The following is a 21,429-nucleotide window of genomic DNA, read 5'->3' as shown; positions in this document are numbered from 1 at the left end:
ATTAACAGCTGCTGCTGCAGTCATCTGGTGGTATCTCAGATTGGCAATTTATCAGGAGGACACGACGGAATGAGCTTCACGGTAATGTGCAGGAAGAAATAGTGTTTGAGCCAGGAATCTGCTATTCCTTAGCCACTGGTCTGGTATGCAGTCAATTTGTTGTACACTTTTCATTACTAGCATCTCATCACCAGTCTTTCGTCACCAGAGGCAATTCATCACCAGCTTCTCATTATCAACATTTCATAAGCAGCTGGTCTTCACTGGCAAAATTTCTCCTCCTGTTTCATAACACTACGGCCTCACTTCCGACTCCCTCCCTCCCCCCCCTTCTCCACTGTCCAGATGAAATTTGTAGAAAGGGAAAAACTTATCCTTGTCCGTCTCCACCTTTCCTGCGACAGGCGGAAAGCTGGTGTGAGGTGTCTCTTCCCATAATGCTCATTGTTTACCATACACCAAACGTAATGACAATTCTGCTTTTATAGCCGAGGTGCCGGGGGTTTAGAGATGCCCTGTATCGTCAGTGTGCCAACTCTGCGCACACGTACAGTAATAAAGCTTCTAAACTCGGACGACCCTGGTCTAAATTTGCCTAAGGTCACAAGTGAAATGCCTGATGGCTTGTCAGCTGCTCCTGCAGTATGGCTTTTATTTAATTGATATGATTGAAGGCTTTTAGTCTCGGAGTGCACCAGCAATCAATGCCATGGACCTGGACTTTTTGTCATTGTTATATATCTTTGGCAGATGTTTTTATCCAAGTCAAGTCACAATTGTATGGGGTTAACAAAATCAGTGTGCAAAATTAGGGTTAGCTATTAAATGTTACAGGATTGATACTTTTACAGGAAAAAAATTAAAACAATTAAATTGACATTTGCAATTACAGAGGAACATTTTACAGTGGCTTGATGACATTTAAAATCTCCAGTCTAAATGATCAGCATTAAAGATCAGTCATGCATGATGTAGTACAAATTGCAGCAGTGCAGTTATTCACCTTAGCAAGGAGATGAAAGGCAGATGCATTGCTTAAAAAATTCCCCTCTTTTGGGATAAAATATATCTATTACCTGTATGTTTACCTATAAGGTGTGATTGATAGTCCAAGGGCCACTGAAGTAAAATATTACCCATTGTCAAAATATCTTCTTATTTCAGTCCTTGACAAAAAAACAAACAAATCTTAGGTGCATGTTTCCTAACAGGCTACTAAAACTTTTGGGGACTGAAATGAAACCAAAAACTGGATGCAAACAAGTTTCATGTACAAACTTGGCTTAACTTCTGTTTTCATTCCACTTTAAGTGAAAGTTTTCCAAATGACCAATGCAAAAAGACTCTGCTGTTTTCTCTCCATTTCATCAGGTGTCCTGTGTTTATCGGGATTGTTTGAATGAATGGGACACTTGCCGTATTAATGACAATAAGTATTTTCCGACTTGTGAAGAAAGTGCCAGACCATTAATCACGTGCTTTGCAATACTCTATCCTACTGTATTTACTGCACTGGATCTTGCAGGAAAGTCTTGGCCTGATGACAGTATCTCTCATCAAGGAATTCATCTGTTCACAGGCCAGCTTATGAAAGGGCAACAATATGACACTGTGTGTTTCCTCTCCACATTTTGGATTAGAAGATCTCTTCAAAGTCAGTTGAGCAAGCTTTCATCCTAGGAAATGCTGTCATTGCTTATTTCTGGAGTTCTGTAGAAATCTATGGAGTTGCAGAAATAAGCACTTTCCCTCTGTGTCTCTGATTGATTCTGTTGAAGATTTCTGTCCTAGGTTGGAGTTCTTAGTATACATAGTGTCAGATAAGAGACATATTGCGTGTCATGAATTGTGTTGTTAAACAAGTGTGAATGACACTTGTTGGATGTGAAGGGTGTCGTGCTTGTCTGCATCTGTATTTAATGGAGTTTCTTTGTGAAGTGCCAACAGGCTCCAGGCAGGAATTAACATGGCACCTGGGTTCAGACCCTGCTGTCAGTATTCCACAAGTGGATTTGTGGCTGATAGGGTTATTGGGATTAAAGCCACGAGCCCAGATTTGCTAATTAACTGTTTGTGGGATCTGGCTGTGGGGGCTGAAGTGAAGGGGTTAATCTGTTCAACCTGGCCTCCATTAGCTTGCCCAGGCTCTGTTGGTTAATCTGGACCGAGGCCAGAATAAAGGGGACTAAGCCAGTGCCACATTCCAGACAGATTAGCGGATCTGCACCCCCCCCCCACTCCCTTCAATACTGATGGCTTTGCTCTGACTGTGGGGGGAGAGAGAAGAGGGTCCCCAGTGGCATGAGAAGGATTTGTTTCTGTTCACTCCCGAGTTCAGTGATCTGTTTTTTCTTTCATAATTCACTGTGTAACCAATGAATCTTATCAACTGTGCGTGTTGTGGAGTGGAGCATAATAGGAGCTGTGGGGCTGGCCATAGGTGTGTTGCCTGGGGATGAACAGGCCTTTCTGCGCCTGTGTCTCTAGAGAACAATTTTCACTCGTGGTACTGGAGGGCCACAGGCTACCAGATTTTATAGGTAATTTATAATACTCAATGAGTAAGAACCTGGTAACTGTGGTAATAGGGACCAAATAAGTGATTACTGGATTGCAAGAGTTGTAAGAATGAAAACGGAAGATGCAATGACCTTATGGGATCCTGTGTTATCTTGAATATAAGAACATTTTTCAATTCATTTTCTAATTGCTTCATCCAATTCAGGGTTGCAGGGAATCTTGCCAAGCTGGAGACGCAAGGCGGAGTAAAACATGATTAGAACATCAGTCCATCAGAGGACATACAGACATAGAGACACATGAAGTACAGTTGCTACTGTATATTCCTTTAAAAATAAGTGCATTTATCTTTAATGTGCTTCATTAGACCGAGAAAGGCTCTGCTCAAAAGATCTTTCTTTCTACTGTTTATTGTTGGCATCCCTTTGTACTTACCTTTAAATTCAGTCTGCTATCCCAACTGCCAACACTAAAACTGTGCCACGCTAAATTGTAAAACAAATTGTTTTTTTTTAACTTAACATCACTGCATCACTGTGTGTTCACCAGCCTCTACATGTAATATGCACGTAAATATTATTTTTGACATAACTGGAGATGTGTGAAGTGTACTTGAAGTAAAATGTATGCATGCCACATTACACTTGTAATTCCAATGTAATGTGTGCTCAACAGTGAGGACGCCATCTCTAACATGTTTGATAGGCTTGACATTTTCAGATGTCATCTTGTCTCTTCCTGTCCTAAAGAAACCGTCACCTGTTCTGAAATGTTCTTTCCTGCACTGCTAAGGAGATGCGTAAAGCAGATTAAGCCTTGCAGAAGTCTTGCAGAAAGAGAAGGGTTTTAAAGTGAAACAGAACAGAGCTGTGATTGAAAGGTGGAAAGAATTGAGGTTTTGAGTTAAATGTAGTAACTTGGGTGGGTTACTTTGTTCTTTACCTACAGTAAATAAACCCAGCTGTTAATAAAATTTAGATCAGTTGTACAGCCCCCATAAGATTAGAAATAAGAAATGAAGAACTAATTTAAGAGCAAATGCCTTCATTCTAGATGCCAGAATTTATAGGAGACCTGATTGCTGGTGATACTGGGTCTCTTAAATCAGTGTGAGCTCTTACAGTAGGAAAAAAAAGTTCAATTTAGACTACACTGTGCTATGCAGTGTAGTGTATTCAGTTAATCAGATTCACAATGCTGGGCAGCAATCAGGCCAATAGGTTCAGTGCTAAGAAGGCCGGGCAGCAGTGAGTGTTATGTGGTGAGAGATAGCATTGCTTTATGTTTCTCTGATTATGTTCAGTGAACTTCCTTGATCAGTCAGCTATTTTACCTAAAGCATAATTAAGTAAAATAACTTTTTGGTGTATTTGTTTTCTATTTTTAATCTTGTAGAGTGGACAATGTAGAAAAGCCAAACAATTCTTTTCGAATCAACTGAAAATGTGACAGGCCAGAAGAGTGGCGCAGTGGTCAGCATTGCTGCCTCATAGAGCTGTGGCCACTGGGTTCAGTTCCTGGGGTGCTATCTGTTTGGAGCTTTTTGCATAAGTTTCCTTCGGGTCCTCTGGTTTTCTACCACAGTCCAAAAACGTGTTGGCCCTGGGTGTCTGTGTTTGTGTCTGTCTGCCCTACGATGGACTGGCATCCTGTCCAGGGTGTACCACGCTTGTCAGGGTAGGCTCCAGCTCCCCTGTGACCCTGAACTGGAAGAACCATTTAGCAACTGGACTGATGAAGATATCAGTTCAGTTAATTTGTCATATGCACAAGTGCAATGAAATGAAATGCTTTGTATGTGCGCTCCTTTACAAAGACATTAAAGCACTCGCCAAAAACATAAACGCAGTAAAGCAGCAGCAGCAACGACAACGACAACGACAACGACAACGACAACGACAACGACAACGACAACTTAAATAACGTGAGAAAAAAAAAAACACATCAGTGTGAGACAGTGGCAGGCTCACACTAATGTGTTTTTTTTCTCACACTGCTTGTCTGGTTGAATGTGTCATTGCTTCCACTTATTCAATTATTTTGTTATTTGAAACAGGTTTGATATCCTCAGTTTTTGTTTCCTCATTTTTTGGCTCTGTGTCTGATGATCACTTTTCTTGAATTGCATTCAAAAGTTTTCTTTTCAGAAATGGGACAGTTTAGGGGGATTTCAGGTGGGTGAGAAATATACAAGAGCCTTTATCAGCACCATTGAGAAAATTTTGGGGGAAAATAAATAATTGTCAGTAACAGCTCTGACCACTTAGACAGCACTTCAAGCTTTGCAAAGTACCTCCGTACAAAATGAAAGAAGGGCCTTTGGAAGTGTCTGCTCATATTGTGGCTTCTGTTATTGTGAACAGATGATTAGCACACAAATGTGGAGCTTGGGTGGAGAATTTCCTTGTTGAAACCGATTTCATTTGAAAAGCTGGGACTGCTAATAAATTACTGGGAACAAATGGTCTAACTCTGTCCAAACAAAATAAAAGAGCAAAATGCACACAAAGAGCTCTGTACTTTATCACGGCCCTACAGCTGTGGCCTAGAACTTATGCTTCTCTCTGGCATTCTTTATAATGATGCAAAACTCCACTTTATAGAACCACGCATTTTCCTCTGTGGGGTGGTTTAATGCACTGTCATGCAGAAATTTGCACTTTCCTTTTTTTCGCCCCCCACAGAGATTGTGGATGGCAATGCCAAGATGACCCTGGGAATGATCTGGACCATCATCCTCCGGTTCGCCATTCAAGACATCTCTGTGGAAGGTAAAGCCTTACTTTGCCCCTCTAGAGCTGTCACGTCTTGTCACCTTGGCTGTGGAGGGCATTTTGAGTCAGTACTGGTACAGTTGAGCATTGCTTCACCACTAGAACGTTTAATCAGATATTCATTCAGTGATATGTGTGTCAAATCCTGTAGAAACACCTGTCCAATCACTCTAGAATGTGGATAGGTTCATACTGGGGCAAAGATGCGAAAAGAGCTGACTTGACTAGGCAGAACAATTATATCCAAACAAAAATGTCAAACCAGATGTTGATTATGTGCTGTCCTGACTGGTTGGGAGCTCTTGAGGTGAGCTTCGTGTGAGGGGTTGAGCTCTGTGCTCCCGGCTTTGCCGGATCAGGCCTGTGACATTTCAGGATTCACAGCTGGCTCCGTGTCACAGGGGACACCAGGGGGATGAGTCAACCAGCGCTCTCTCAGCTCCTGGCGAAACAGTGGTTTCCCAGGCACCTGCAGGCTAATGGTGATGCCAGAGAGGAATTTGTCTCTCGTCCAATCAGTGCGGAACATCCTGTATGTCGCTGCAGAGCTTGTGGCGAGTCACAGGATGAATGGCTTAACTGGTGGGTGAGTCAGAGGAGTCTGTCTGCTCTTCCTCAATCTCCACATGTAGGTACTGGAATCAGTGCTGTTAGCCAAGACTTATGTAGACTGTTTAAAACAGGCTGGAGTTACAGTATATTAATAAGGTTATTTTTAGAAGAATTGATTATAGAACTGGTGTAATGAATCATCATGCATATTTGCCTGATTCTAAAATATGGAAAAATAGATATTTCTGAAGAATTGAATTGAAAAACCCATCATGACCAAAAGCTTTTACTGCAAGATGGAGTGTTATTGTCAGATGTATTAGAGACTTAATCTTGCAGATCTACTGCTGAATGAAATTTAAATGTCATTACTTCAGTCTTTAAACCTGATTGTTTTTCTTATACACAGTATAGAATTTTTTTTACTTCTTACATTTACTGGAAACTTTGCTTTTAGAGATGCAAAAATGTCTAGGGAAGTGTCGTTGCCTAGACATTTGGTGAAGAAAAATTGGGAATTTTTAAACCAGCGTTTGGAGGAAGTGTGGCCTTCTCTGCTACACTGTGTTCAACTGTCCTTTGGGGTGTTAAGGGTAAGGGTACTTGATCCACAGAGAACAACGAGCCAGTTGAAAAGCTTTTGGACCATGTATTAAGAAAAAGGCAGCTACTGTGTTTCAGCAAAAAAATACTGCTGCAGTGTGTTTGGGGGAAAAAAGGAAACTCATGCTAGATTTTTGAGCCGGTAGCTGCGTTGGCATTAGCAGGACATGTAGAGGTTAATCCCACATTGAAAAGTAGAATGAAAGAACAGTGTTTCAGGTGTGAAATATGTCCTGTGAATATCAGGGGGTGTGGTAATGATGCAATTAGTGTTAATATAAAGAGTAAATGCTTCTTTGGGTTTATTCTGTAGTAGAAAGTTAATTGCACACTTGAAGAAGGCTTAATACGGCATCTTTTTTCTATAGTTCAGTGTGGAACTACACACTGCACACTACGCTCCTAGATGCTTTTGTTTTTCTTTTATGTAAACACAGCTCAAACCAGTTGTCCGTTAGCTTGGCTCCAGCTCTTTAATTCTCCCACCAGCTCATCCTTTGCTTTCCACACTTGGTTCTATACTGTGTATAGAGTTAGGCTGGACTGGGAGAGATGCAGCTGGTTCACATGTGCCCAGAAGTCTCTAGCCCAGTTTGGAAGTGCCTTTAAAACCCAGAACAAGATGCACTTCTTTACAGAAGGGGTTGTGGGAATCTGGAACAAGCTTCCCTGCCATGTTGTGAAGCTGATACTCTGGCTTCTTTCAAGAAGCGACTGGATGAGAACCTTGGATCAATTAACTACTAACGACCAAGCAAGCTACAGAAGGTGGGCCAGATGTCCTCCTCTTGTTTGTGATCTGTATTGTGAGAATTTAAGATGAGTGTCAAATTTCAGGACACTCCTCAAAGCTCAGGAGCTCCTCAAACTCTGAACTATTCTCGATACAGAGTGTGTTCTGTGTCCATGTCTGATGTCCAGCACAATTTGCCCCTCTTCACAGAGACGTCTGCCAAGGAAGGACTGCTGCTGTGGTGCCAGAGGAAGACGGCACCCTACAAGAACGTCAACATCCAGAACTTTCACATCAGGTGAGGTCATCTTAAGGTGATTCAGCACCAGACTCTTTACAACTTACTGGGATACAGTACACCTCCACAAACTAACTCTCTCTGTAACTTGAGCCCTTGCCTGCGTTCACCAAAACCTAAGTCTTAAGGTACTGTTGGTCTCATGTATGGGCTTCTAAGGGAGACTTTCAAAGTGGACACATCAGTGGCCAGCAATGTGGTAAATAGAAGGGTGATTTAATTATATTTTGAGCCTCATTTAGCAGAAAACTGGAGGTCACTGAAGTTGTACCATTTCCTGTCCCACCGTGAGAATACTCTCACAACTAACCACAGTGCTGTAGATTTCTATCAGGTAAGCCAAAATGGACACTGAATTAGAATTGAACAATTCTGAACATAGAATTGCTATCCTCAGATTTTGGATGCTAAAACAAATGGAATTTCTGAGTAGATGGAAAGTGCTTTTCTTTTTCACTTTTGCATTCGTTTGCAAAATTCTCATTGTAAAATCACTCAGCCAGATCAGGATATTCAACATGAATAAGATGATAAATATCTTGACACAGCTGACAGAGTTTACTCTGTAAGAACTTTTTGTGGCTGTACCTGCTGCAGTACCTATTGTTTGCTGCACTGTATCACACTTTGAATGTCTTGTATCATCCTTTTATTAAGAGGCCAGACGTCCATGTCTAAATGTTACGTGCGGTGCAGATACAAATGTGTTTCTTTATGATTTTGGATTTCATTGTACGAAGCCGTGACCCAATATGGTTTAAAAACCTGTTTTAACTGCTGGTCCTCGAGGAGCTGTGGTAGAGGGGTCGGAGAGATAGTAACAGTTGCAGATGAGATGGACTTCAAAGTTATTTTTTTCTTGTTTGTAAGCCCTGTGTGTGGACGTACTATGTTTTTCTAATAAAATAAGTCAACTGTTAAGAACTAACCCCTGACAATTCTGGTGGGTTAATTTATTCATAGGAACTTGGGGACCGTGTTAATTTGCCTTGCTTTTATGTTAATAAAGTGCTGTGAAAATGGATATGTGGAGAGATCATGGCCTTATAATCATTTTAAGTTCCCATACATATTGATGGAGGTTTTTCTGAACTGACTGGGTGGGAGTCAACAGTACTTTCTTTTTTTTCTGGAAAGGAACATTAAAGTAACTACCTGGGTTGTGCCCTTTTGAGTTGGAGAGTTAGATCTTGTTTTCTGACATTGAACACAGAAGGTTTCTGAACCTACTGGTGCTTTGAAGATGAAGTTAGTGCTTCCGTTATCTGTCAAACAAGCTTCTGGAGTTTTCTTTTTCTGCTTTTCCTGATGCAGCACACCTCCTTGCTTGTAACAGACACCTGTTTTGTCAGGTGATCTTGTGGATTCTCAGGCCAAAGATTAATTGTCAACAACAGTGCCAGTGCCAATCTGCCAGTGTGTACAGGTGACCTCAGAATCCCTGTAAGGAATTCAGGTCTTCAGTGTGCCTTGACTGCACAAAACAAGCCCTGGAAAGTGAAGGCACACTCTCCAGGCTATACGGTGGATTTTGTAAAAGGCGTTGTTGATGATGGGTCTTGCTGTGCCCAGTTACTTTTCCATTAGCACTCCCTAAATTTGGAAACTCCATTTACTAGCAGGCATGGCTTATCTGCTGCAGCACTTGTACTGTAAGGTGGACAATGAGTGTGGATGCTTTTCTGTGAAAAGGGAATTTCCTTTCTCACCTACGATGTTGCAAGCTAGCAAACACCGTGCAAGTCTGTAAGGGTTATAGCCAGACCGGCTTTTTACTACCTGCTCAATTGTGGCGGTGCTCAACCAATTATGAGTTGTTGCTTGGGAAATTCCACTCACAGTGGGCTGGTGAAATAACCTATGCTCCGAAAATAATTTTTTACAGGCTGAGCCATTAGCAACCTGCCTACAGATGGGTCTGTTGAAGACCCCTAGATGCAGCCGTGATTCATTCCCACTACTTTTTTTTGGACCCCCACTGTTTAAGCTCTCCTCTTTATTTGGTTTGGCCGTATTATCAAGGTGTGCTCCCTTAATGGGTATGTAAAATGAGACCTTATTTCCCCTGGGGAAAAGGGAACTGTAAAACGGTAACAAGCTGTTCCAGTAATGTAGCAAGTCTGAGCTCCAGGTTGCTCACTAACTGGCTGTCCTCATAGCTCTGTCTTTCTCTCCACAGCTGGAAAGATGGATTGGGATTCTGTGCTCTCATTCATCGACATCGTCCTGAGCTCATTGACTATGGAAAACTTCGCAAGGTGAGAACAAACATGAACCGATTTAACGCCAAAATTAAGAGACTTTTCCTTACACAGAAATGATGGGTGTCTTGTTCAAATTGCCCAGTCATATTGTAGAAGCTGATTTTCTGCAGTGGTTCTGGGTATGTGAAGCTCTGAGGCTGATTAACTGCTGGCCACAAAGCCAAAGGAGCCCCTGTCAAAAAGCTTTGTTAGGTCTCTGTATTTTGTCAGGGTTGGATCAGAATAGAAGTAGATTCAGTATGCTTTAAAGTTTATCGCACTACATATCAAATATCTTAGAGCTGCCGGGGAATATCCTGCTTTCAGTCCTCACACCCACGCTGAAGTGTCGGGCCTCTGTCTGCCGAGCTTCCAGTTGCTGCAAATCTGTTTCTTTGCTCTCAGGAGAAGCATTTTGTGTCTCTATTAAGCCAGCGGTGGCATCATTGGCTGGGGGAGACTAATACTAAGTAACCTGCAAGCACCAAGCACTTCATTATACAAGTACTCCACGGGGGGGAGGACTGATGGCTGTAGTTAATGAAAGAGCTTTTTTTATAGGGAGAAAATCGTTAAAAAAATTACTACCTTCTAAAAGTGATACAGCACTACTGAGTTAAAGCGCTGTGGCCTTTAACTTTTTATACAGCAGCCTTTTGAGATCACAGGACTTTTGAAATGAGAAAGGACCTGTACCTTTGACATAATCAACACAAATGTTGGTTGTTCATTCCTGAGTGGAGTAGTCCTAGCTTTTCAGAAGCATAATTAAACTTTTCAATTAAGTATTAAATTTCTTTTGCCTTTTATCTCTTATCTTTTATAATGTTTTAATAAACGCAATACAATCAAACATTGAAGTGGTAGTTGTATTTTTGGCAACATAGGTTTCACTGCTAGTTTGCTTGGACCTTTTCACGAAAATGGATAGTGGTCAGTAAGTCTAACTGTTTTTTTTGTTTTAGTGCTGTTCAGCTTCTTTGAAAATGCATATAGACTTCCTTAATATAGCCGTTTACCACTATTATTAGCGAGGAGAATCTGCTGCCTGTTCTGCTTGTGTCCTGCCCTGTTCAGGCTCATCTCACTGTGTCTCCCACAGGATGATCCAATGACCAACCTGAACACGGCCTTCGATGTGGCGGAGAAGTACCTGGACATTCCCAAGATGCTGGATGCTGAGGGTGAGAAGCAGGGATGGTGTTTAGGGAGCTTGGCTTGGGTCAGGGCCCATGTGACTGACATACAATAATAACAGTGAATTCAATTTATTTTTTTAGTCATTTGATCTGACTGATCTGGTCAGATCTCGGAAAGTCTGGCCATGTCTGTGAAGTTAATTGGTGTCTCTAAATTCATTTATGCCATGTGTGCCCTGTGATTGCTGTGTCCCTTTCCACCTTGTGCCCTATCCTTCTAGGACAGGCTTCATATAGTCATGGACTTCATCAGGAGTAGGCAGTTTTCTTATAAAAGACGGATGTGCCAACACTTAAACAGGTCAGGGCTCCCAAGTGGCTGCTAAAGGAGCTTGTCACTGAGTGCTGGTTGGGCTCTGGTGGACTGGGAAATAAAAAAATCATTGAACCTGAACCACGTCACTAGCTGACTGTGACCGTGATTTCCCAAATGTCGTAGCATAATTGGCTGAGCACCGCCAGGGGAGATCTGGAGATAGTTGGCTAAGCCTGTCCTAACTCCTGACAAACGTGTGCAGCCCTTGTGATCTCCTGGGCACCTGCAGGCTCTCAGTGATGTCAGAGAGACACACTTCCAGCTGATGCCAGCCCTCAGATGAGTCACTGGGAGCCTTTGACATGTCAAAAGATGAATGGCTCACTGGGAGGGCCGGTCTGCGCTTTCCATTTTTATTCTGAGAGCAGAGATATAAAGACACAATTTGGTGAGCAAAATAACTGGCAGTGGTGAACGTTTCTAATGTTTCTTACGTTTCTTCAACTTCAACAGTTCAGAAACTAGACCATGCACAAAATACGGTAAGATACTTTATGGAATGAGGAAGCACCTGAATAAGAGTTAAAAAAAATTTACACTGAAACGTCCTCATCAGGGTTCCGCAAGAGCAGCACAGTGTCAAAGCCAAAACCAAATTCTGAAATATACTATACCCAATCTACTCCCATTCTGCCATTCTGATTTTAACTTGAAATCTTTTTTCTTGTCCTGTCCCTGAGGTCTCCCATTAAATATAGATTTTGATTTCAAGGGAACCCATAGAGGCAGTAGATTGGTAGACACTTTCTTGTGTTGAACAGTGCTGCAGTTCTATGAAAATAGAATAAATATGAAAAGAAAACAGAATGCAAAATACACTTCAGATAATTGCATTTTGAGACTTTATTACTTCCCTTGTGGATGTTTTCCAGACCGGGATGATCCACCTAAGTATGCAAAACTGACTTTATTTATTAACATGAAATTGTGCTTGTCCTACAGTCTGCTGTAGATCTTTTTTTCAAAGAACCATTGATTTTTGCTAATGCAATTACAATAAACAAATTTCATTGGCTTACACTTGGTCCTTGTTTTTCAGATTTAAGTTTCCACTTTAATGGGGAAGCTGTGTATTCACAATTATTCGTGCGGTGGCAAAATGGAACAGTCTGTCTTGGGGGCTCTGTTGAACAGAGACAGCTAGGAAACTGTCTTCTTTGGAGACAAATTATTTTTTGCCGGGGTTCATTTTGCCAGTATAGAAAAGTGGCAGTTCACCAATGTGTCCAGACAAAAGGAAGCAGAATTCAAGTTGATCTTTTTCTTAAACAAAAATAGGTTAATTTCCTTTCTCTCCCTTCTGCTATCACTGTTTTGGATTAACCCTGGTTTTTGTTTCCAGCCAGCTCTCGTGTGTCACAAGCAAGCTGGGGGGACTGAGAATCATCCCGTGTCCTCTGATCTCAGTCCATCTTGGGACAGGTTAGATATGAGCAGCTAGGAGTTGACCCTAGGTTTTTCCATGCCTTCTATGGGTGCCACATGTCATGGGAAGAATGGCATGAGGCATTCAGTCCCCAGCATATATCTTAACCATACCTATGTGACCTCCAGCAGAAATTGAATTCCTGCTGTTCACTGTTCAGTATTTCCATTATCAATCTTTCAGGTTCTTACTTTCAGCCATTAAATCTGATCAATTTCTTAAGACAAGCAGAACCAAACAGGGCACAGAGCACAAGTGCTGTGGAAAAGGACAGGTGATGATGATGCATTTACATAACCGATACTCATTTTGTGCTATTACAGAAGACATGCTGCCAAATGATGCCCTTGACTGGTCAGCCTGGCTGTTGATTCCAGGCTGTCCTTGATGTGATGGATGAAACGTCTAGCTAATTTAAAATACTTGCCTCAAACCTTCACCCCACCCTACCCCCTCCCTTCCCTCCTTTTTCTCCACAGACATTGTTGGCACAGCCCGCCCTGATGAGAAGGCCATCATGACCTACGTCTCTAGCTTCTACCACGCCTTCTCGGGCGCCCAGAAGGTATCCCAGGATGCACATTTCCTCCTTCCCCCACCCTGACAGAACCTGGTTTTGCCTCTGTCTCTTTAACAGTCTGTTTTCTCCCTCCAGCTCACAGCTCCTCCCCCTTTGGGACACTCTCTGCTTCTGTTAGCATGGGCCTTTTCACCAACTTGCATGATGGGATTACTCAACTGTCACACCAGTGGGATAAGCAATCTCCAGTCTGACCCCTGTCCCTGATTTCTCTACATTCTGTTCTTCACTCTGTTATTCTGGGCCCACTGCTTTTGGCAGATGGATCGAATTTGACTGGAAGTGATCTAAACAGCCATGCCAGAGTTTTTACACGCAGTCTTGTTAGGCTCGCAAGTGGATATATGAGTAGATGAACACTTGCACTTGTTTCTGTGCTGGAATGGACCAATTCAGGACAACCACAGTTCTTAAAAAGTATTCACTAAAGCCTTGTAATTATCAAATATATAAACAATATTGCGGGACGAGAGATTAATTAATATTATATATTAATTAATTAATATTTCTAAAATTCACTTTCTTAAAACGTGACTTTTTTTCCCTATACAGTACAACGAGTTTGGGTGTTTTTTGTCTGAAGGAGAGTGCCACATTCAAAAGATTTTCTTGCTAAAAGAAATTCATCTTCTATAGCCAAGATTATCATTCACCATCAGATGAGAACAGGATTGAGTGATGGGAATTTTTTTGCTGCAAAAATGCTGAGGAGATTGCAGATAAGAGTGCCGAGATAAGAAATAAAATCATCAGTAAAAAAAGAGGAAAGTCTTCTTGTTGTTGAAGAAAAAGCATTAAAAACTGCTTTGTCAATGATCTGTTGCTCCCAGTTGGCAGATGGCATTTTCTGAAATGCTGACACTTGATTTAAATTGTATCCATATATCTTGCTAGGTTCATTCTTTCTGCACAGAAGGTGGGACTTTGATTCCTGCCTTGTGAAACTGAGTTGAACCTTGAGAAATTCCAAGATCAGATGTGAAGTTCAGATCTTCACAAGATTCTGCCCACTTCTGATAGTGCAAGACTGCATAAATCAGACCGACAACCCACAGAGTGGCTTTATAAAGGATTCAGGGCTGACATCATCCCAAGTCTTAAACTGCACATCTGGAAAACAGCAACTGGAGGAGTACGGTGTGGTACACAGATGCAACAGTATTAGAACTTAAGATGGAATAATGGAATGGTCACCTTAGAGCCCATGAAGTACTGCAAATATTTGTCGATCTCAGTTTATTTATTTTAAGGAGGAGGATTTTCCTTTTAAGAAAAGCATTTCTTAGGAGTTACTGCTTTTAATTTGGTTTTGAATTTAACAAATGGTTTTCTGGGTACCGTACTGTGTTGAGAAGGATAAACACTCGATGCCACAACTACGTTTTTCTGTTCGAACTGCAGGGTTTCTATTAGTGCGGTGCGGCTGTGATTTAATCGGATGTTTCAAGGTTGCTTGCTTATGCTTTAGATTTTGTTTTAGGCGAGATGACTCCTGACTATAAGTGATCTATTTTAACGGTGAGGTCAGCCCATATCACCTGTGTATTAAACTCTAAAATGGCTCACTGCGAAATTCACTTTCTGAAGGAAGAAATTCACTGAATCCGGCCAGCCAGCCTGTGGCACGCCACCCCCGCCCTTTGACCTGGAGACTGCTCGGATTTCCGCTCCCTCCCTGGTTTTGTGGTCATTTGCTGCCTTTCTCTTTGCACTCTTTTACTCTGCGCGTTTTTTCTTTCTCTCTTTTCTCTCCCTCTTTCCTGCGCAGATATCATTAGCACGCTGAGGCCAGACGAGAAGGCCATCATGACCTATGTGTCTTGTTACTACCACGCATTCTCAGGCAAACAGAAGGTGAGCCCCTTCCCACTCAACCCCCCCCCGTCCCCCTCCACACCCAGGCCTGCACTTCAGGTCTTTTGAGGCAGAGCCTGGAGGGCGACACCACTCCAGCAAGCAGGGCTGACGGCTGTCAGTGCCCCATGCTGTGATTAGACGCGAGAATTGTCTGCCTGGCCTCGTTGGGGAATGTGAATGAGGAGGGCCACATTGTAGACAAGGCTCCCATTCCATAGCAGATAGTCCTCTTCAGGTTTTCCGTAGATCCAGGCTGCTGTAGAAAACTAAGTGGGTTATCATGAATACCCAATTGATTTAGTATTGTTTCAACTTCACATTGTGCCGTCTTCAGTGCAACTTTCTTGAAACATATTTCACCCACTGCTTTGTAAGAGGCTCCAGTGCAGCAAAGCTAAAATGGTTTGCCTGCGTTGCAGTCGGTTTTTCAAGAGCATTGCTGTGCTAACTTTTAACACTCACTCACACAACCCTTTGCTCACATTTTCAGTAGACCGTTTATTGGAGTCATTTTAATTTTTATAGACAGTTGTTGGAATAATTTCACTCTCATTGACAATTCACTAACAGGTGCATTCTGTTGCTCTTAGCTATTTCTTGCCAAGGCCAGGCTTGTTAGTAACTCCAGATGGTCCTATTTTCAGTCAGAAAAGTTTGGAAAGAAGGCTGATCGTGTTACACTTTTTTTTTACAAGAGGAGTTTTTTTTTTCATTGTAAATATAGAAATGTTTAAAAGATAAATAATACAAATGAATCTGTCTGTGAAATTCCTTATTTCTTTAACCTTGCCAGTTTTTGAAAAATAACATAGTTTTTTGTTAATGCTGGGTGTTTTCCCCTAAATGGAGTCTGGTGATTTCCTGTGGTATTTCCTGTCTGGGACCTTGAGTTTCACACCTCTGATTTCCTGACCTGCTACTGCTGTATTAAAGGCCCTCTTGGCCTCTAAACAAAGAGGCCCTGTATGATGATTGTACAATGTGTCATGTACCACATCTGTCAGCATTTACAGCACAGTATCTTTCCTTTCCACAACAATATGGTGGTTTTGAAAATGCGAGCAGTAATTACTCAAGTATGTAGAAAATGCCTTGATCTTGCATGATCGAGCAGGTTCGGTGACTCAGTTTTAGCAGAGTGGTTTGAAGACAGAATAGTTGCAACAGTCCAAAGCATGGTATATTCCCCAATTTCTGAGAACTGTAAGGTAGTAGCAGATCGGGCCTTTTCCTCTGTGTGCTATTTTATGTTTAAAGTGAGCTGATGTGAACTTGCCAGAGGGATGACTGTTGTTACTGGGACATGATTGAAGGCTTTTGCTTATCTTTTGTCAATTGAGACAACCTCAAGGGCATGCACGCAGTGGTTTGCAAACAAAATACCAGCAAGATGAGACTTTCAGGCCATTAGAAGATGCTGATCCCGTGGCATTTCTCCATGGAATCATCTAGCAGCTGTAGTGACAAGCCAGCCCCCCACCATAAGTGGTGTTCTCTTTTTGGTCTATGGGTGAAAAGTCCAAAATTAATTTCTGTTAATCTCAAAAGTATTTCCCCTCTTTGCTCTGGCAAGCCTAAATTAGTTCAGGGGCACAAGATTACTTGGCTAATAATCGGGCTAGTCACAAAATTAATTGAGTGCCTTCTAAGTGTAATTATAGTACAGTAGTTCACATCTTTGCAAGGTCCCTCAGTCAGGTCACGAATTTCAAGCAAACGTTCCATCATGAAGACCAAGGATATTTCAAAACAACATGGTGAGAAAGTTGTAGAAATGCATAGGTCTGGAGAATGGTATACAGTACATCCGTTTAGGAGACACTGAATGTCCCTTTGAACATGATGGAGTTGATCAATGGGTGGATTGTACCACCCATGCACCGTCTGGTGAGACTGGTTCTTCAAACTTGGCAAGGACAACACTGTTGGCACTGTGAGCCCAATATTAATACAGTGGAATTCTTTTGAATTGTCTTGGTCATTACCTTTGAGTAAGTTTGACTACTTGTATCAGGTCTTCTCAATATTTTTTCTCTTCAGGACTGAAATGGTTTAGTTCCTTCAGCCTGGCAGTGTAGATGGTCACACCATTTCTGCTGTCAAGCATGATGGTGCCAGTATTATGTTGTTGGCCTGCTTCTCATCAGCAGGGACTAAACATAAAACTCAGACAAAAATTCACCTTTCAGCAGGACAATGACCTAAAGTGCAAGGCCAAAGCTATACTAGATTGGCTTAAGAATAGGAAAGTACATGTCCTTGAGTGCCCAGTCAAAATACATATTTGTGTCCTTTTTAGAATTTTATGACGAGAAAATTGAAAAAATTACTGCCCAACCTACTTGACAGAGCTTGATCAAGTAGAATGGTGGGCAGTTGCTGGACACTTATCCAACTACAAATCATATGAAGAAGGTAAATAGATTTGGAAGGGACCTCCAAATTTAAGTTTCTTTTTATCCATTAAGTTACCCACCCTCTTTAAGTTTCTTTAGTCTTCTGAGGCTCATCCAAAGACTAATACAAATACAATCCTGTATCGCTAAACACTGAGCTTGGTAGCTTTTCCAAATTAATAAAAAGCCCTCTGACTTAATCCCACAGATTCTTTCCAGATGTTTCAAGCATTTGAAAGTCTTGATTGCATAAAAAAATTCTCCAAAGAGTGATGTTTAAAGCAAAACACTCAGTTTCGGCACAGAAATTCAGATGAGAATATAACATTTCATGGAAATAAAATTCCTTATTTAGAAGTTAAGCATTTAAAATATTTCAAATAATAAAAGTCCAGAAGGAGTGTATTATTTTTTTTCTCATTTTACGCATCCCAAAGCCTGACTTTTCCTCAAGTCGAAGGCACTTGGACCTTCTCTTTTTAGTGTTTTCAGTCTTATTTCCCAAATTGTCATTTTTGTGCAGTTGCTGCTAATAATTACTCTTTAGATTCAGCAGAACAAAAACAGTCACTTAGATTTATAATCTGTTTTCTATTTTTTGAAAATCATTATTCTGTAATATTATATGCTCCTTTATCTGAGACAACTTACTTAAAATAATTCATATTTGTGTAATAAAGTATAATGATTTCATAGTAGTAATCAAGTCATAGTGAAATAATAAGGCAATTACATTAAATCAAAGTTTAGAGTATTTAGGTCATGAAAGATCTCATCTCATGTTTCTCTTCATACAGGTAATAGCTCCAATATCCTGGCTAAATTCACTCTTGGTTTTATAGTCTGGCCTGTCTTGTGCTCCCTCTCAATTCTATTGATGAAGCATTTTCTCATTGGCTGGACAAAATTACAATTAACGTTGTGTTATGGTTGTTGCTCTTCACACAGAAGGGGGGGGCTTACCTTCAGTGGAAGATGTAGTGGGTGCCCCTGGGTTAAGTGTTTTGGGATCCTTTGGGATGAAAAGCACTATATGAATGCAAGGCTTTATTTTTTTTGTGTTACAAGACAATAGGAAATCTAGTGCATGGTGCAGATAAAGTAAAGCAACAGATGAACAGCAGTAAAAGATCTCACTTTTTGGCACAACAAAGGTGTAAAACTGCACATTGGGGTTGTCAACAGAGATATAGAACACAGTGGGCGAGCTGTTGTTAAATGACGAGAAATTGGAGAATTGCAAAAAGTGTTTGATTTTGTTTTTGGGTGTGTAAGGAGTCCAGTCTTCCCTTAAAGTTTGGTACAGTACCTGCTTGGCACAGTGTGCTACATTTTTGCTACAGATTTGTTGTGTGGAGCCTAACATGAGTCGCCTCAGCTTTCCCTGTGTTTATAAAATTAGTTTTAATTTGTAACTTGATGTTACATCTGAATGCAGTAGTTTCTTATTGGAATCTGCAGTGGTAGTGTGGAACAGCTGCTTTGCTCTGGTACACAACAGATGAGATTTTCCAGTCACCTTAACAATGACTGAGTTCTGAGAGTCTAACAGGGAGGTATTTGCACACACTAGTGCTGGGACACAGCCAGAGGTGTACACCACTTCTTCCCTTTCCAACTGGGAGGGGGTGGCAGGATTTCAGACTGGACGGGTGTGCTAACAGGGATTGTTACCCTTGTGGGGAAAAAGCTGAACACGAGTTTCCTACAACATAATACACCTCTTTGAACTTGTGCGACACATCTAAAATGTAAAAATCAGTTGTCCACATTAAGCAGGTTAATAACCATATGAATAAAGGATAACGTAGTTCTGTTGCATTTAAATTTAGGTAGTCTATATTGATGTCTTTACAGAAGGTGCTCAAATTCACAGTGGAAGAGGTGGTCATGACAGTCCATGACTATATCGGCCCTCTGCACTATTTGTTTGGTAGAGATGTCTGTCAGCTACAGCTGTTGTGCTCGATACATTTGCTGCATACAGTACCTTTACTGTTTTTATTGTGTGAGTTCAGGTTATCAAAGAATGTAATTGATGTTAATGACCTGGAACTTAATTCCAATCCAGAAAAGTTTGTGAAGGTTGGTTTCACCCAACAAGTAAAAGGTGACTGATTTAGTTTGATCCAGAAACATATTTTAATATTGATTAAATCCCTGTTGCCTGTTGTACCTAAGTAGTCATGTATTTGAGAACTTCACATTATTGATCTTTTATGGGGATGTCAAGTATCCGATAAACATCTGTTAATGCAAATATCAAAGTTTTCAGAAAATTACTCTTGCCAGCAGTGCCAGGGCAGTGGAATCCTTTTGGAGTGTATCCTCATCTCTTTTTTTTTTTAGTCCTTTTTCATGTCGAAGTGATACAATTTAGCTAGGTAGCGCCCAAAAGCAGTCTGCTCATATGGTCACATTTGAATAGTCACATTTCTAGTGTCAAATTCATTTGGTTGAATTAATACTACAGAAGTGTACAATTTAGATATGAGCTGCAGTTTAACATGTGACAATGATGGAAAGGATAATAGCTACTTGTTGTAAGTAAATGCACTGCAGTAGAAATAGAAAAATGGAACTATTCTGAAATGAATTGAGTATTGGCAGAAGCAAGGAAGAGTTTGTGTTCTAATTCCATGGATCTTGGGTAAATTGTTTTGTTTAATCCCTGAATAAAAGTCCATCGATCTGAACATGTATTTTCTTGTTACCGGAAAACACTTTTATAGTCTCTGTGTGCTGTGCATTTCTATCTCAGAGAAAAGCCTTGAAAGACACTACTCAAAAGTTACGAAAGTAAAACCAAAATTTGGCAGATACAATGTAATGCAGCTGTTGCCTGTATGAATTTGCTCATTGGAGCAGCTGTTAACTAACATTTTCCATCTTCTAAAAGTTCTGGGCTCTGCAACCTTCTGTAACCTACCCTCTCTTCAGTTTTCATCTTTTTTTTCCCCTTCGTGCCTTCTGTGCTGGCTGAAGGCAAGTTTATAATTTAAATGTTTCTCTGTCTTAGAACTGCTAGAACTTAATTTGACCTTTAACTAGACTTTACTTCAGGCTTCTTTAATCAAAAAATCAAAGTTAAGTAATTTGTGCTCTAAAAGCTTTATCTTATCAAATATCTCCAAAATCCACAATATGAAGTTCAAACTGAATACCCCAAGATTTATTGTCTTCGGTGTCCCCTTAAGTTATGCTTAGCTTCAAGGATTTTTCAAAAAGCATAGACCTTAGTTAAAGGGAAACGGCACTGTTAGCCACTGTCTTTCATACCAGTTTAAGATGTATGCAAAACAGTTCCTTACAGTTTTAGCATTAGATTAGAACATTTGAAAGTTTTTTAGCATTAGATTAGAACGTTGTTTTGAAAATGTAATCAGACTGTTCTTAGTCAGGTTGAGTTTAAAAGTTGCTATGGTGCATTGTACCAAACAGCCATATCCTGTATGTAATCTGTAGGTTTAGAGCATAAACTTTCTCTGTGAGACTCAGATTTCAGGGAAGGAGAGAGTTGTTTCTGAAAACAAAACAGATGTTTTGTGTGGCTCACCTAGAAAATGCCGAGGTGCAGCCCTGAAAACAAATGCTGAGAACCTGTGTACATTTGTACCTCATAAAACAGAATTAATTTTACAGATCCCTACATAAAACACAAAGGTTTGCTAGATCAGTATAGCAGTTCATGGAAATGTTTAGACCATTAGTTACAGTGGATATAAAGCGTCTACACACCCTTATTAAAATTGCAGGTTTTTATTATGTAAAGCCAGAAATCAAGACAAATCATGTCAGACATTTTTCCATCTTTAATGTGACCTTGCAACCAACAAAATTATTAGGAAAAATAATTAAAATTAAAAAAAACCTACAACACCCTGGTTGCATAAGTGTGCACACCCTTTTATAATGGGGGCTGTAGCTGTGTT

General features: G+C 40.8%; 1 protein-coding gene across 5 annotated transcripts in view; it reads left to right on the top strand.

Moving 5' to 3' along the window:
- The window catches only part of actn1 (actinin, alpha 1), a 65,847-nt gene that overhangs the window by 29,995 nt on the left and 14,423 nt on the right, over positions 1–21,429 (top strand). For 3 of the 5 annotated variants that reach the window (XM_088925614.1, XM_088925616.1, XM_088925619.1), the window contains exons 4-8: positions 5,205–5,291; positions 7,393–7,480; positions 9,660–9,738; positions 10,826–10,907; positions 13,144–13,229. In XM_088925614.1, coding sequence (XP_088781740.1) covers positions 5,205–5,291; positions 7,393–7,480; positions 9,660–9,738; positions 10,826–10,907; positions 13,144–13,229 — 422 coding nt within the window. Of the gene's footprint in view, positions 1–5,204; positions 5,292–7,392; positions 7,481–9,659; positions 9,739–10,825; positions 10,908–13,143; positions 13,230–15,012; positions 15,099–21,429 lie in introns of all 5 variants that reach the window. The other 2 variants (XM_088925618.1, XM_088925615.1) reach the window with 1 other exon arrangement.

The sequence above is a fragment of the Atractosteus spatula genome, chromosome 9 (assembly GCF_055471065.1).
Source record: "Atractosteus spatula isolate fAtrSpa1 chromosome 9, fAtrSpa1.hap1, whole genome shotgun sequence".
Lineage (NCBI taxonomy): Eukaryota > Metazoa > Chordata > Actinopteri > Semionotiformes > Lepisosteidae > Atractosteus > Atractosteus spatula.
Note: the sequence above shows the minus strand (reverse complement) of the source record. Positions and strands in the feature narration are given on the sequence as shown.